At 46.0% G+C, this 16,391-nt stretch overlaps 1 protein-coding gene across 3 annotated transcripts in view; it reads right to left on the bottom strand.

The window, feature by feature from the left end:
• Nucleotides 1–16,058, bottom strand: part of LOC131462677 (galectin-9-like) — a 39,350-nt gene extending 23,292 nt beyond the window's left edge. Inside the window, exons 1-6 of one of the 3 annotated variants that reach the window (XM_058634100.1) lie at nt 15,782–16,058; nt 14,199–14,287; nt 13,244–13,448; nt 11,737–11,856; nt 11,479–11,586; nt 10,984–11,072 (exon numbers count right to left, since the gene is read on the bottom strand). In XM_058634100.1, the coding sequence (XP_058490083.1) occupies nt 10,984–11,072; nt 11,479–11,586; nt 11,737–11,856; nt 13,244–13,448; nt 14,199–14,287; nt 15,782–15,814 (644 nt within the window). In that variant the 5' untranslated portion in view covers nt 15,815–16,058. The remainder of the gene's footprint in view (nt 1–10,983; nt 11,073–11,478; nt 11,587–11,736; nt 11,857–13,243; nt 13,449–14,198; nt 14,288–15,781) is intronic. The other 2 variants (XM_058634101.1, XM_058634099.1) reach the window with 2 other exon arrangements.
• Nucleotides 16,059–16,391: the final 333 nt, after the last annotated feature.

The following is a 16,391-nucleotide window of genomic DNA, read 5'->3' as shown; positions in this document are numbered from 1 at the left end:
CACCACTGTGCTCACAGTGGTAGACAGGTTTTCTAAAATGACTCATTTCATAGCATTACCCAAGCTTCCATCTGCCAAAAGAACGGCAGAGATTATGATGACTCACGTTTTTCGTATTCATGGTTTTCCCAAAGACATTGTTTCAGACCGGGGGCCCCAGTTCATATCCAGGTTCTGGAAAGAGTTCTGCAAGCTCATCGGAGCCACCGTCAGCCTCACCTCTGGTTATCACCCAGAAGCCAACGGCCAGACGGAACGTCTCAACCAGGAGTTAGAGACATGTCTTCGATGCCTGGTGTCGCAGAATCCGGCTTCCTGGAGCCAGAAGCTGGTGTGGGTGGAATATGCCCACAACTCTCTTCTCACCTCGGCCACTGGCATGTCTCCATTCCAGTGCGTCTTCGGCTACCAGCCCCCTGTCTTCTCGGAGACGGAAAAAGAGATCATCGTCCCGTCGGCCCATGCCATGGTCCGACGATGCCACCGCATCTGGGCAGCTGCCCGTAAGGCCCTCCTACGCAGTGTGGACCGCATGAAGAGGGCTGCTGATCGGAGGCGCCGACCTGCTCCGGTATACAAGCCTGGCCAGAAGGTCTGGCTCTCTACTCGGGATTTGCCTCTCCAAGTCGCCTCCAGGAAGTTGGCTCCACGGTTCGTGGGGCCTTTCCCAGTGTCCAAGGTCATCGGCCCTTCCGCTGTCCGTCTGCGTTTGCCCCGGTCCATGAAGTCCGCCCCACCTTCCACGTCAGCCGGGTGAAACCGGTTAAGGAAAGCCTCATGGTGCCCGCGGCCGTACCCCCTCCACCTCCCCAGATGGTCGACGGCGGTCCTGTCTACTCAGTCAAGGCTCTGCTGGCTGTGCGCAACAGGGGCCGGGGCAGGCAGTTCCTGGTGGATTGGGAGGGCTACGGTCCAGAGGAACGATCATGGGTTCCTGCCAGCTTTATTGTGGATCCTGACCTCATCACAGACTTTTACAGACGCCACCCTCAGTTATCTGGGCCGTCAGGAGCCGTCCCTAGAGGGGGGGGTACTGTCATATCTAGAAAGTTGTGTTAAGTTATGTTTAGTTTTGCCTTCTATTTTTTGTCTTGTGACTTCCTGTTTTATTTTGACATCTCTCTTTTCTCTTGTTTTAGCTAACTTGCCCTTCCCCTGTAGTTTTCCCCCCAGTCTGATTATCTTCCCCGCCCTGATTGTTTCCACCTGTTCCCCATTACTTTGAGTTCACATATAGCCTGTGCTTCCCTTTGCCCTGTGCCAGTTCGTCTTGTCTGTCATGCCAGAGAACCCACGCCAATCCATGCCACGTCAATTGTTTGTAAGGTTTTTGCTTTTCTTAGTTGCTACTTTGTTTTGTCCCTTTTTGAGCCATCGGAGTTTTTTCCTCGTGAAGAGTGATTTTGATTTGGCACCTTGCCCAGACCTTTTGTCTCCTCCCAGTGAGTGATTATAATTTGTTACTTTTGCCTTTTGCTTATCTAGTGATTCCTCGTTTGAGTGATTTTCTGTTGATACTTTCTCTCCTTTTGAGAGTGATTTTTGTTTGTTACTTTGTCCAATAAATTGGAATATTTTTGGAAGTTGTCTCTGAGTCGTGCTATTGGGTTCAAGTCCTTGTTCGGTTGTGACAATAACTCATTTGAATAATTCTTCTGCAGTGACTTTAACCATGATGTTATAACCAGGACTATTACCAGGTGGCACTTAAGCTTTACACAGTGACCTTTAAACAGACTGCACTAAGTCTGCGCTCTATCATCCCTGTGAAACAAGTGTTTCGATCAGGGGTCATTTCCTGTTGCAGCCCTTGGCATACTTAATGGCAGAGAGTCTCGACCGAGGCCGGCTCTACGCAGGGGCAAGAGGGGGCAGAGCCCCCTTAAATAAATGTCTTGCCCCCTCAAATCGAAATTTTGGAAGTTGTGAAAGCACATTTTAATATACTCACACAATTAATATACATTGCAAGTTGACAAAATAATCTGCAGTAGCGGAAAAATCCGCCGAAAAAGGGACACACACGATACAGTGTCGACTTCCCTCTCATCTCTGTCCCTCCGCTGTGCTTGTATTCACAGGCTGCGCAGCCCAGACACACACACACACGCACACACCCCACAGTATGAAATGAGCCAAGACGTAGCCTGACAGTTTGTGCCACGGAGTGGGTTAGACTTTGAAGGAGCAGCGCCATGTCCACTGCATGTGACAAACTGAAGACAAGTGACCTGTGTCTGACGGACCCCTACATAAAGCCCCGCCCCAGGCTGTAGTTCTGTACTGTTTTTTTTATAATCACAGCGGTTTTTATTGACTATAGTGTGTGAAGTCCTATTTTAGGTTAAAATTTATTTGAGAATTAGGCCATCCACTTAAGATAAATGTTATGTTGTTGGTTGATAAAATCTGGATGAAGGATGTTTTATTTTATTTTATTTTATTCATTTATTTTATTTTTATTTTTCAGTTTCCCCCCCTGAGGGATTGCCACCTTATTGTGGTCAGGGGGTTTGCGTGCCTCAGTGACCTTAAGAGCTATACCAGCAGGAGCTTAGTCTTCAGGTGGGACACCCAAGTTGGACAGGTCTGAAGGTAGAGGCCTGATAAAGTGCAATCCACTTCTCCAGGTTGGGGTTGGACACATAGACCCCTTTCAATGAAGAAAGCATTGTTACTATAAGCACAGAATGATAAGTGCTGGAGCATGATGTGTACACATGATACCCTCTTCACATTTCTGACTGCCCCCTCATATATGCCTGCCTAGAACCGGCCCTGGTCTCGACAGGTGCAACTTCTTCTATTTAGTAGCACCGTGAAAACTCACACATGACTGCTTCCAGAACAGAGGTACAGCTGCAGACGAGCGCGCTCCCGGGCTTACAGTGACGAAACGTAAACAAAAGAGTCAGCCATACAGGTTCCGGGGTAACAGCGAATGAACGTGAATAACGAATAAGCTATTCGCCTACAGCGACGGAACGTAAACAAAGTAGATAGCCATACAGGTTCTGGGGTTCAAACGAAGGAACATGAATGACGAATAACCTACATTCGTCATTCGTCAAAACATTACCTGTTTTGAAAACAAAAGTCCCTGCCACAGAAAAACTGAAATAATGCCAACATTGACAAACCCACATTCTATCACAGGAAACCTGAGAAGCATCAACTGGATTCATTGCCAGGATATGAACCCACCTTCGTTTTTTTTAGTTGCAATGAAAGTAAATCTCCTCCTCTCCGGGAACCATCACCTTACCGTGGTGGAGAGGTTTGAGTGCCCCTGTGATTCTGAGAGCTGTGTTGTCTGGAGCCTAGTGCTCCTGGTAGGGTCTCCCAAGGCAAATTGGTCTCAGGGGAGGGGCCTGACGAAGAATGGTTCAAAGACCTCATGAAAACACAACAGAGGAAGAGAGTGACCCTGCCCGGAGGAAGCCCGGGGCCCCCGCCTGGAGCCAGGCCCAGACGGAGGGGCCGTGAGCGAACGCCTGGTGGCCGGGTCTACCACGGGGCCCGGCCGGGCACAGCCCGAACAAGTCCCGTGGCCTCTTCATCGTCCTCCTGTGGACCCACCACCTGCAGGGAGATCGACTGGGGTCGGGTGCGCTGCCACATGGGTGGCAGTGAAGGTCGGGGATCTCGACGTACTGGACCTGGGCGGCAGAAGCTGGTTCTGGGGACATGGAACGTCACCTCGCTGTGGGGGAAAGAGCCGGAGCTTGTGCGGGAGATGGAGCGCTACCAATTAGATCTGGTGGGGCTTACCTCAACGCACAGCCTTGGCTCTGGAACCACACTCCTGGATAGGGGTTGGAAGTTATTCTTCTCTGGAGTTGCCCAGTGTGTAAGGCGCCGGGCGGGTGTGGGGATACTCACAAGCCCCCGGCTGAGCGCCGCTGTGTTGGAATTTACCCCGGTGGACAAGAGGGTCGCCTCCCTGCGCCTTAGGGTTGCGGGGGGGAAAGCCCTGACTGCTGTTTGTGCTTATGTACCGAACAGCAGCTCGGAGTACCCGGCCTTCTTGGAGGCCCTAGATGGAGTCCTGCAAGGGGCTCCGTCGGGGGACTCCATAGTTCTGCTGGGAGATTTCAACGCGCACGTGGGCAGCGATGGGGAAACCTGGAGAGGCGTGATTGGGAAGAACGGCCTACCTGATCTAAATCAGAGTGGTCGTTTGTTATTGGATTTCTGTGCAAGTCATGGACTATCCATAACAAACACCATGTTCGAGCATAAGGACGCTCATAAGTGTACTTGGTACCAGAGTGTCCTTGGCCGAAGGTCGATGATCGATTTTGTGATCGTTTCATCTGATCTAAGGCCGCATGTTCTGGACACTCGGGTGAAGAGAGGGGCAGAGCTGTCAACTGATCACCATCTGGTGGTGAGTTGGGTCAGAGGATGGGGGAGGACTCTGGATAGACCTGGTAAACCCAAACGTGTAGTGCGGATGAACTGGGAACGTCTGGAGGATGCCCCTGTCCGAGAGGCCTTCAACTCTCACCTCCGGCGGAGCTTTTCCTGTATCCCTGTGGAGGCTGGGGACATTGAACCTGAATGGGCAGTGTTCAAAGACTCTATTGTGAAAGCTGTAGTGGAGAGCTGTGGCTCCAGGGCTTTAGGTGCCTCAAGGGGCGGTAACCCTCGAACATCGTGGTGGACACCGGTGGTCAGGGAAGCTGTCCGACTGAAGAAGGAGTGTTTCCGGGATATGTTATCCCGGAGGACTCCTGAGGCAGATGCAAGGTATCGACGGGCCCGAAGGGCGGCAGCCTCTGCTGTGGCAGACGCAAAGCAGCGGGTATGGGAGAAGTTCGGAGAGGACATGGAGAAGGACTATCGGTCGGCACCAAGGCGTTTCTGGAAAACCATTCGGGGCCTCAGGAGGGGAAAGCAGGGGACCATCCAAGCTGTGTACAGTAAGGATGGGACACTGTTGACCTCGACTGAGGAGGTAACCAGACGGTGGAAGGAACACTTTGAGGAACTCCTGAATCCGACATCTGCACCCTCTGTGCTGGAGGCAGAGAGGGAGGCTGATGGGGGATCATCGTCAATCTTCCTGAGGGAGGTCACTGAGGTGGTTAAACAACTCCGCAGTGGCAAGGCCCCAGGGGTTGATGAGATCCGCCCAGAAATGCTGAAGGCTCTGGGTGTGGAGGGGCTGTCTTGGATGACACGTCTCTTCAACATTGCGTGGAGGTCGGGGTCAGTGCCGAAGGAGTGGCAAACTGGGGTGGTGGCCCCCCTTTTCAAAAAGGGGGACCTGAGAGTGTGTGCCAATTACCGGGGCATCACACTTCTCAGCCTCCCTGGTAAGGTTTACTCCAAGGTACTGGAAAGGAGGGTTCGACCGGTAGTCGAACCTCGGATTCAAGAGGAACAATGCGGATTCCGTCCTGGTCGTGGAACAACGGACCAGCTCTTTACTCTTGCAGGGATCCTGGAGGGGGCCTGGGAGTACGCTCATCCGGTCTACATGTGTTTTGTGGACCTGGAGAAGGCGTATGATCGGGTTCCCAGGGAGATACTGTGGGAGGTGCTGCGGGAGTATGGGGTGAGGGGGGCACTACTTAGGGCCATCCAATCCCTATACGCCCAAAGTATGAGCTGTGTCAGGGTTCTCGGCACTAAATCAGGCCTGGTTCCTGTGGGTGTTGGCCTTCGCCAGGGCTGCGCTTTATCACCAATCCTGTTTGTGATTTTCATGGACAGGATATCGAGGCGTAGTCGTGGGGGAGAGGGGTTGTGGTTTGGCGGGCTTGAGATCACGTCGCTGCTTTTTGCAGATGATATGGTCCTCATGGCTTCGTCGGCCTGCGACCTTCAGCGCTCACTGGATCGGTTCGTGGCCGAGTGTGAAGCGGTCGGGATGAGGATCAGCACCTCTAAGTCTGAGGCCATGGCTCTTAGCAGGAAACCGGTGGATTGCCTTCTCCGGGTAGGGAATGACTCCTTGCCCCAGGTGAAGGAGTTCAAGTATCTCGGGGTCTTGTTCACGAGTGAGGGGACGAGGGAGCCGGAGATGGGCCGGAGAATCGGAGCGGCTGGTGCGGTACTGCATTCGCTTTACCGCACAGTTGTGACGAAAAGGGAGCTGAGCCGGAAGGCAAAGCTCTCGATCTACCGGTCAGTCTTCGTTCCTATCCTCACCTATGGTCATGAAGGTTGGGTCATGACCGAAAGAACGAGATCACGGGTACAAGCGGCCGAAATGGGATTCCTCAGGAGAGTGGCTGGCTTTTCCCTTAGAGATAGGGTGAGAAGCTCGGTCATCCGGGGGGAGCTCGGAGTAGAACCGCTGCTCCTTCACGTTGAAAGGAGCCAGTTGAGGTGGTTCGGGCATCTGGTGAGGATGCCTCCTGGGCGTCTCCCGAGGGAGGTATATCAGGCACGTCCAGCTGGGAGGAGGCCTCGGGGTAGACCTAGGACAAGGTGGAGAGATTACATCTCCACTCTGGCCTGGGAACGCCTCGGGATCCCTCAGTCGGAGCTGGACAATGCGGCTCAGGAAAAGGAAGTTTGGGGTCCCTTGCTGAAACTGCTGCCCCCCTTGCTGAAACTGCTGCCCCCCTTGCTGAAACTGCTGCCCCCGCGACCCGGCCCCGGATAAGCGGAGGAGGATGATGATGATGATGAAAGTAAATCTCCAGATGAAATGATGATGAAAAGAATGAGAGGCTGCAGCTCACTGGACATTTTCAGTTCTCAACAAGCGGGAGAAAGTTTGAACAGCACAGGATCTCATCACATTATCAGGAAGCCCAGTGTACAAAGTCAAAATGCTGTGTCACTGTTGTCACCTCACATGAACTGAAACACTCACACTCACTGTTACTCTGGATATGGGAAACAAATAATCAAGATCTGTGTCCCGTGTCTCTGTGTCTCTGTGTCTCTGTTACTGTAGAGGTTTCAAAGCAGGACTCCTGCTTTCATAAGTATACTGAGATGTACGTCATGGGCCACTGACGATAGACTGTGTGCTGTGGTGTAAGCGCCATTTCATCAAGCTAAATGTGAGGAAGCCTAAGAACATAGCCACTGATTTTAAGAAAACTTCACAGTTTCCTCTCCAAGCAAACATCAAGGGCACAGTTTGAATCTTAGAAAAACACCTGCCAAAGTGATTACATTACATTACATGTCATTTAGCAGACGCTTTTATCCAAAGCGACTTACAATAAGTTCATTTAAACATTTGGGTACAAATAAGAGCTAGAAGTAAGTAAGAGCTTCAAGTAAACCAAACTATGAAGTGCTAGTAGTAAGTGCGATGTATAGGGTTTTTTATTTTTTTTATTTTTATTTTTTTTTTCGTCGTCGTCGTTATCGTCTTAGTCGAGGTAGAGTCGGAAGAAATGTGTTTTTAGTCGGCGGCGGAAGATGTGGAGGCTTTCCGCTGTCCGGATGTCGATGGGGAGCTCGTTCCACCATTTGGGAGCGAGGATAGTGAACAGTCTTGAGTTCTGCGAATGCCTCTGCGATCCTCTCAGTGAGGGGGCAGCGAGCCGGTTTGCCGATGCAGAGCGAAGTGGGCGGGCTGGGGTGTAGGTTTTGATCATGTCCTGGATGTAGGCTGGACCGGATCCGTTTGTAGCATGGAACGCAAGCACTAGAGTCTTGAAGCGGATGCGAGCAGCTACAGGAAGCCAGTGAAGGGAGCGGAGGAGAGGTGTAGTGTGGGAGAATTTTGGTAAGTTGAAGACCAGTCGAGCTGCTGCATTCTGGATGAGTTGCAGGGGTCGTATGGCACACGCAGGGAGACCAGCCAGGAGGGAGTTGCAGTAATCCAAGCATGAGATGACAAGAGCCTGGACCAGAACCTGTGCCGCCTTCTGGGTTAGAAGAGGCCGTATCCTTCTGATGTTGTGCAACATGTATCTGCAAGATCGAGCTGTTGCAGCAATGTTGGCAGTGAGGGAGAGATGGTCATCAAGTGTCACACCCAGGTTCCTTGCGGTATGAGACGGAGTTATCACAGAGTTGTTGAGGGTGATGGTTAGGTCTGTGGTGGGAGAGCCCTTTCCTGGGAGAAAAAGAAACTCAGTCTTGTTGAGATTGAGTTTCAGGTGATGGTCAGACATCCACTGAGAGATGTCGGTCAGACAAGCGGAGATCCGTTCTGCTACATTTGTGTCGGAGCTGGGAAAAGAGAGGATGAGTTGGGTGTCGTCGGCGTAGCTGTGATAGGAAAAACCATGAGAGAGAATAACAGAACCAAGAGAGTTGGTGTATAGAGAGAAGAGGAGAGGGCCCAAGACAGAACCCTGAGGGACCCCAGTAGCTAGAGGACAGGGTTCCGACACAGATCCTCTCCAGGTTACTCTGTATGTTCGGTTTTGAAGATAGGACGAGAGTAGGGTAAGTGCAGATCATGAGACACCTAGTTCTTGAAGGGAGGAAATAAGGATCTGGTGGTTAACTGTGTCAAACGCTGCAGAAAGGTCCAAGAGGATGAGCGCAGAGGAGAGAGAGGCAGCCCTGGCAGTGTGGAGTTGCTCAGTGACAGCAAGAAGTGCAGTTTCGGTGGAGTGACCTGCTTTAAAACCAGACTGAAGAGGATCAAGAAGGTTGTTCCGGTGAAGGTAGGAGGAGAGTTGATTAAAGATAGCACGCTCCAGAGTTTTGGAGAGAAAAGGAAGAAGAGAGACAGGTCTGTAGTTATTTACTTCAGACGGGTCAAGGGTGGGTTTTTTAAGGAGGGGGGTCACGCTGGCCTCTTTAAGAGAGTCCGGAAAGCAACCAGATGATAGAGATGTGTTAATGAGGTGGGTGAGGAAAGGAAGAAGATCAGAAGCAATTGACTGAAGAAGGTGAGAGGGGATAGGGTCAAGGGGGCAGGAGGTGGGGCGGGCAGAGGTTATTAGGGAAAGAACTTGATCCTGAGATAGAGGGGTGAAAGAGGATAGAGAAGGAGCTGAATTTGTGGTTGGTAGAGTGGTGAGATCAGGAGGTGGGGTTGAGAAAGAAGAGCGAATGTCATCTACTTTTTTTGTGAAGTAGTTGACAAAGTGAATTGGTAGAAGGGAGGAGGGAGGAGGGGGGGTGGGGGGGTCAAGGAGGTTAGAGAAGATCGAGAAAAGTTTTTTGGGGTTAGAGAAAGAGGATTGAATTTTAGTCTGATAGAAAGATTGTTTGGCTGCAGAGATAGAGGCAGTGAAGGTGGAGAGAAGAGAGTGATAGGAAAGCAGGTCGTCAGGGAGTTTTGATTTCCTCCATTTCCTTTCTGCTGCCCGTATCGTGGCTCTCTCAGCACGCACTGAGTCCGACAACCACGGGGCTGGGGAGGACTTACGAACCCGCCGTGAAGTAAGAGGACAGAGAGAGTCAAGAGAGGAGGACAGAGTAGAGAGGAATGTGTCTGTGGCAGAGTTGGGATGCATGAGGGAGAAGGAGTCAGCTGAAGGAAGTGCTGATAGAACAGTTGAGGAGAGAGAGGAGGGAGAGAGAGAGCGAATGTTGCGACGGACAAGTGCAGAATCTGATGAGATGAGATCATCAGATTGGGAGAGTGGGAGAGAGTAGGAAATGAAGAAATGATCAGAGACATGAAGTGGAGTTACCGTGAGGTCGGAGGTGGAGCAGTTTCTGGTGAAGATGAGGTCAAGGTGGTTGCCAGCTTTGTGAGTTGGTGGAGAGGGAGCAAGTGAGAGAGAAAGAGACGAAAGTAGAAATAGTAGATCGGATGACTTCTCTGACTGGATGTTGAAGTCACCAAGGAGAACAAGTGGTGGGCCATTTTCTGGGATGTTTGAGAGGAGGACATCTAGTTCCTCCAAGAAGTGTCCCAATGGGCCTGGTGGACGGTAGATGACAACAATGATTAGTTTGACTGGGTGAGTTACAGTTACAGCATGAAATTCAAACGACTGTGAAGAGAAGTGTGGCAGTGGGTAAAGAGTGAAAGTCCAGTTGGGGTTGATGAGCAGACCTGTCCCACCACCTCTTCCAGTGGATCTGGGTGTGTGGGAGAAGGAGTGGGCGGAGGAGAGAGCTGCAGGGGTGGCTGTGTTGGAGGGTGTTATCCAAGTCTCAGTGAGAGCAAGGAAGTCCAGGCATTGCTCAGTAGCAAAGCCGGAGATGAACTCAGTCTTGCGGGTAGCTGACTGGCAGTTCCACAGGCCCCCTGCGACAAGGTGTTGGATGTGTGTGGAGCGGGTGGGATAGATAAGTGAGGACAGGTTACGGTGATGCTGTGAGTGATTGTGAGGTTTGTAGTATCTATGAGAAGAGACATGAACAGGAATGGAAAAAAGGCACATATGTAAAAGGTAGAAAACACTTGCAGACAGGTACTTAGCCTCGTTAGACTCCGGTTTAGACTTCTTTGTCTTTGTCTTCCTGAGTCTTCGTCTGCCGCTGAAGCTGCCGCTTCAAAGCCAGTGCTGCTTTTTAAAGACACCTGATTAGGGGCTGATTGGTTACAGCTGTGTTGGCCACTCCCCTTTGCCAGTGAAACTTCTCACCTGGTGATGGTGATGGCTCAATAGAAACTAGGTCAAAGCAGCAACAACAACAACTTTCTCTTTGACCTAGCAGACACAATATCTTTACAAAACTTTCACCTTAACTAAACAGACAAGTCAAAAGTCACAAAAGTCAAGCAACCCAGCTAGATACAATAGCAATTAATGAAATAGCAACCAAATAAGAAAGACCTACAGAAGTGATGATTAAAGACTTGTCAAATCTGCAAACAGAGCCTGCAGAGACAGTATTTTAGGCACAGATTGAATAGTTTTAAAGTCGTAAAGACGTTTATTGAGTCAATTTTGTTCGTTCAAAACTGTCACTGAAGCTGGTAAAATAATTGGGGTACAGCAGCTCTCACTGACACAAAATGACTAAATCAGATCAGTCGATAATTAAAATAAGAGTTAGTTGGTGCCTGATTTTACTCCTCACTGTCTTGACTACTTAAGGTGTACAATTAGTTTCAGAGTAAAATCCAGCAGCAGCTAATTAGAGTCAGACCTTGTGGCGTGGGACGGAATATTTCCCTGGATAGTGATGGACCTCCCAGGTCTGAATCCACCGTTGATGGAGGTTCTGTATGGAACAGCCTGCACAAAGGAAGGAATAAGAATTCATTATTATTGATGTAAATGTACTTGTGATTTGTTTACAGACTAAGGAGCATGAAACAGCAGCTACTTTGTTATCACTGACAGAGATGATCACAGACAGTACAACGGTACATCAGCAGGAGAACACAGGGCTTGACGACATCAATGTAACTGGACCTGTTCAGCCTACACTCCAGTCTATGTAGACCCTGTATGCAGCCACTGTAGAAAACACATCTTATTAGAATTGTCAGGAATTTATCTCAGATTGTTTTTAATCACACATATGTATAGTGTGTGTGAAATGACGGTGCGATGATGATGGTTTAACTTGCACCAAAAAGGTTGTTGGTACCATAAATATCTACAGAACTGCAACCACTTCTGTATGTCTGATACTCACATAAGTGGGAAATCCTGGCTGTGGTGGAAATCCAAGAAGAGGAAGATATGCTGGAGAAGTTGGGAAGACAGGCTGAGGAGGATATGCTGGATAAGTTGGGAAGGCAGGCTGAGGAGGACAATGCAGGAAATGAAGGTTGAGAAAATACAGGGTGTCCAGGGAACGACATATGGAAGGAAATCACTATCATCAATTGTACTTCTTAGTGGTTTTTTTTATTATTATTACTATTATTACTGAATTTATTGACATCCTCACCATATTGTTCTGACAAGCAATGGAGGAAATTTCAACAGTCCCGCCGACAGAGATGGTGTCCACTTGGTTAAAGGGAATACGATGCCTGTAGTCCATGAAGTGGCAGCCGTTGATATTCACCTGGAATGAGCAAATATACAATTTAATTTGTGCTTTATTTCTGAACATTGAGGAATATTTTAGCATGGACAAGATTAATTACGGCAAAGAATATATAAAAAAAAAAACTGTTGCCAGTTTATTGATTTATCTCCATCCAGAGGGTGAGGGGAATGGAAGGATGATCCACTCCACTGTTTCACCACAATCTAATGAAGTTGCTCACAACTTGACCCAAACACAGTACGTCTATGTCTGATTAAAAACAAAACAGCCATCAAGAAAAATACTTCAAATTCTCTGATTGTGAAATTCACTGTGATGATGAGTTTGGTGATTTGGTCAGTTGATGCGAGACAATATAATGTGAACTGAAAATAACCAAAGGAATAATTATGTAAAGCTGAAATGCTATCATAGTGTGTATAATATGTACTCACGTAAACAGGCTATGTCGCTGGGCAAATAACACACAGTTTGCGATTTGTTTCTAGACTTCACTCAAACTCCACACGGGACTGAGACACGAAAACGCTCCGGTCTCTTGTATGATTCTGTAACGCTGTCAATCAAGCAGTGGCCCCGCCTTTCAGATAGTTCCTCCCCAAAGGTATTATAGTTAACGATAACTAACTTTGAAAAAAATTGAAAAAAACATTTTCATTTACTGAAATAAAAATAAAAACTAGAGTTCAAACAAAACGAAAACTGAAACTAAATTGTGTTTGTGTAGCAAAAGTGAGCTTAGTTTTCGTCTTTGTACATTAATTTCAAACATAATCCTTTTGGGTTCATATGTACTTAATGTTTTCTCTGCCTGCAATTTTGAAAGGTTGTATGTTGTTTCATTCATTCATAATAAAATGTTTTCAATTTGTTTTTGTTTACAATGTTGAACATAAGGCGATGCAAGTTAAACATGTCGTTAATTGGGTTGAGTTTGTTCATCTCAGTAAATCAAACTTAGTCTTTTATTGGGTTTATTGTTTTTTCTTGTTATTTTTTAAATTTAGCTCATGTTTGAGCTTCTGAGACTTCTGGTTCACAAGCAATGGGATGTGTCTTATGAGGGTTATTTAGTATTATGTGTGTATTTAGTCTGTTTTACCTGGCACACTAACTTCATCCACCCTCAGCACAATGATGCACATTTTGCACTTCAGTCTACTTTCTTGTAGACTGTTATATTTGTGTTTTTATGACACAATACTTGCACCTGACAAATGCAAACAAACTGACAAACTAAAAAGCTAATTAAAACAAAAAGTCAAAACTAAATGAAAAATTAAGTAATTAAGTATTATAACCTTGTTCCTCCAATGGTCACGCCCAGTGTCTGTACTCAGACTATTAGCAGTAGTACGTAACAGATCATTTTCAGATTATCAACAATTTTAGCTCAACAGACCAGGAAGGAATCATAGGTGACTGTGATGAGCAGGTTGAAGGTGGAGCCAGGAAGAAGTAAGGAGTTGCTCTTCCTCTCCTCGTTGCCCCAGTTGCCGTGTTGCAGGGTGTTGGCGACCACACAAGAGTCACCGTCATACCGGGGGTTAAAATGGAAAGCAATGTCTGCATTGGTCCTGGAGCCACACTGTAAATTCACATTGAACCTAAAAGCAATCATGTGACAAGTCATGAGTCGTGTACAAGACATTTATGAGAACTATATATATACATTTTTTTTTTAATGTGGCTTTGGAAAACATTTCCTTCTTAAGAAGCTTGAGAAGCTTAAGAAGTTGAGTATAAATAAAACATTTATATCAGAGGTGGCACCTGGTGTGGAATTGGACCTACAGCCAATAAATCTTCTGACAGATTGTTTGTATTTGTACTATTTTGACTTCTCTCGCCCTTCAGACACTGAAAGTCCAGCAAATTCAGTCCAATTCAAGGTAATGTCACAGTTGTATATGCACACGTCAATATATTTTTAAATATGCCAGTAAAGTAAAGTGCTATATTTAAAAATAAATGAAAATGGTTTTTGTTTCTCTCTTTACATTACAAATGATTATTTAATTATTTGTAATAATCCGTTTTTCTTCCTCAATGTAAGAAATATGGACAAAATGTTGTTATAATTTTATTTGATTAGACTTTCTTTCTTCTCTTTAAGTTGTTGACGACACACAGGCACCAATACAAACGTGTAAATATGCTGCACTAAACCATAACACTTGTTTAAACACTATGCTGCTCCAGATCTTTGACCACACCTCTTCCTCTTTGACCACACCTCTTCCTTTGACAAATAAAAGAAAACAAACAAAATACTTTGCCCAAAAATGTTACATTTTCACATGAATCAGAAAAGAAAAGCTTAAATGATGATTAATAAATGAAAAGATCAGTCTGACCTTTTGGCTCCAGGCAGGACTCGTCCACTGATGGCGATCGTCTTCCCCACCTGCACACCACCTTGGATTGCTCCTGTGAAGGGAATTATCTAGAAAGATTTGGATTTAACATACAATTAATTATCGTAACTGTTACAGTATGATATCAATTTAATCACATGACCTTAAATGACATTCTACAGCTGTAAACAGCAGCAGATGTGGACAAGAGACATTTATCGAGTCAAATTGCTGAGCCCACTTTTGAGCTACCACGTCACCAGTTCCACCAATTCCACCATGTCATAAAATGTGGCGGCTGAACAAGCTTTGATGAAAGAGTAACTGCAGGTCTATTCAATCTGTTGAGGAATGATTAAGCCAACAGCGCCAAGTAAATCAACGAAGGTCACGTTAAAAGGGTTTGAATCTATGTAACCATCGTCAAAACCGTCCAGAACATCTCTGTCTACTTCTGTCATGTCAATTTGTCAGTAGGGAAACTTCATTTCCTTCCATTGGAAACATGTGACTGTATGAATTTTAGAAAAACAGATAATCGAATATTGGTTGTTCCTAAGTTTCATGTGTAGTTTTTGTCTACTGTTCACAGTAGAGATGGAAGACTGCTGCTGAAGGCTTGAAGGCCCATGGTGGATGTGATATGCAGCAGGTAATAAGCGATTTCTTTCACTTTCTCTTTGAGTCACAGTCTCTGTTGACTTTTGTTAAAGATGTGACACAGAGATACAACCTTGAAAGTTAGCCCATGATCTAATGATTTTTGTTCACTTCAGTTGAATCAACCACACATCTTTCCAGTCACAGTTATATAAGACTACTCTCCAGTTAAAGCTGCAATTGTCCACTTTTTTTGGCTTCCCCTGTGATCATGACAGTAATACTGACTGCACAGTGTAATGACAATAGTACAATTATACCATCTGTATTTATTCAAACTTTTTTTTTCTAGTCATTTGTAGCGCATAGGTTTACTCATTAGCAGTGTGTGAACACAGTTGAATGCGACCAACAGTTGTTTATATTAAAAAGTTACACACAACAACCCTTTAAGGCAAAAATGGCTGTGAAAAGCTTAACATAAGACTCTGTAGCTAAATGATGATGATAATAATGGAGATGTTAACAACAACACTTTCATTCAAAATTGAAATTCTGACCAATGATTAACATGATCAAAATTATCACTGTTTCTACTGGTATTTTACAAAAGAAAAACCCACTCTCTCAAGCAGACTTCTTTAAAATGTTTGACTTTTATTTTAACACTTGCTGTGTTATATTATCCAACATGTGGCAAAAAGGGAAAGAGTTTGGCTATAGAGGATAGAAGATCTATGGTCTAACAAATATTGTCTGAAAGCAGTGTCGATCATATATGTATATTGTTGGTTAAAAAGCGTAAATTGCGGCTAACGTGAAATGCCGATCAATAAAACATCTTTAATTCTGAGCGGTCAAAAGAGCGTGGCTTTATGGGCACCAGACGTTCGTGCTGTTTGTCGCTGTGACGTTGATGTAAGTACTCAAGAAAAACCGACACTTCATCACCAAACGTAACCACATACATGTCAACAACTTACCGGATTATAAAACAGTGTCTGGTTAAAAGCCATGGTTCGAGGTTGAATTGCAGAGTTGAGGTTTGCTGCAGAGTCTGGAGTAAAGAAAAAGATGATAAGAACAAGTTCTGCTTTTATTGTTCAGAAAGGTTTCGATTTCATTGCAGGAGGTCTAGCTAGTGGTCACTCATAAGGTAATACATAATGAGGTTTCGTTTCTGGATAAATGGTGCAGCAGGCACACACTGATAACACACGGAAGGAAACACTCCTTATCAGTGTATGTGCCTGCTGTTTGTTGAATAATGGAAGTCTGTAGAGACGACACTATATCTTGATTATTCCTTCTTTTCATTTACAAAATACATCAAGAAGATGATAGAGGCTGGTTTAAAAACATTAAATATGATACATTATACTTTAATGTCATAAAAAACAAACCAAATAGGTAGTATAGTACTAGTGACTAGGTTCAGGAAGCGTATTCTGCCATTTGTTTAAGCCGAGGGGTAGGGGTCAGACATGTTGAGATATGTATCAGCGGTCATAAACCTTAAAGTCAAATCTATATTATATATATCTATATTTAAAGTGTAATATAAACAACTGTATGGGTTTAAATTGAATGTTG

Source organism: Solea solea, chromosome 7 (genome assembly GCF_958295425.1).
Source record: "Solea solea chromosome 7, fSolSol10.1, whole genome shotgun sequence".
NCBI lineage: Eukaryota > Metazoa > Chordata > Actinopteri > Pleuronectiformes > Soleidae > Solea > Solea solea.
This window is presented reverse-complemented; position numbering and strand designations above follow the sequence as displayed.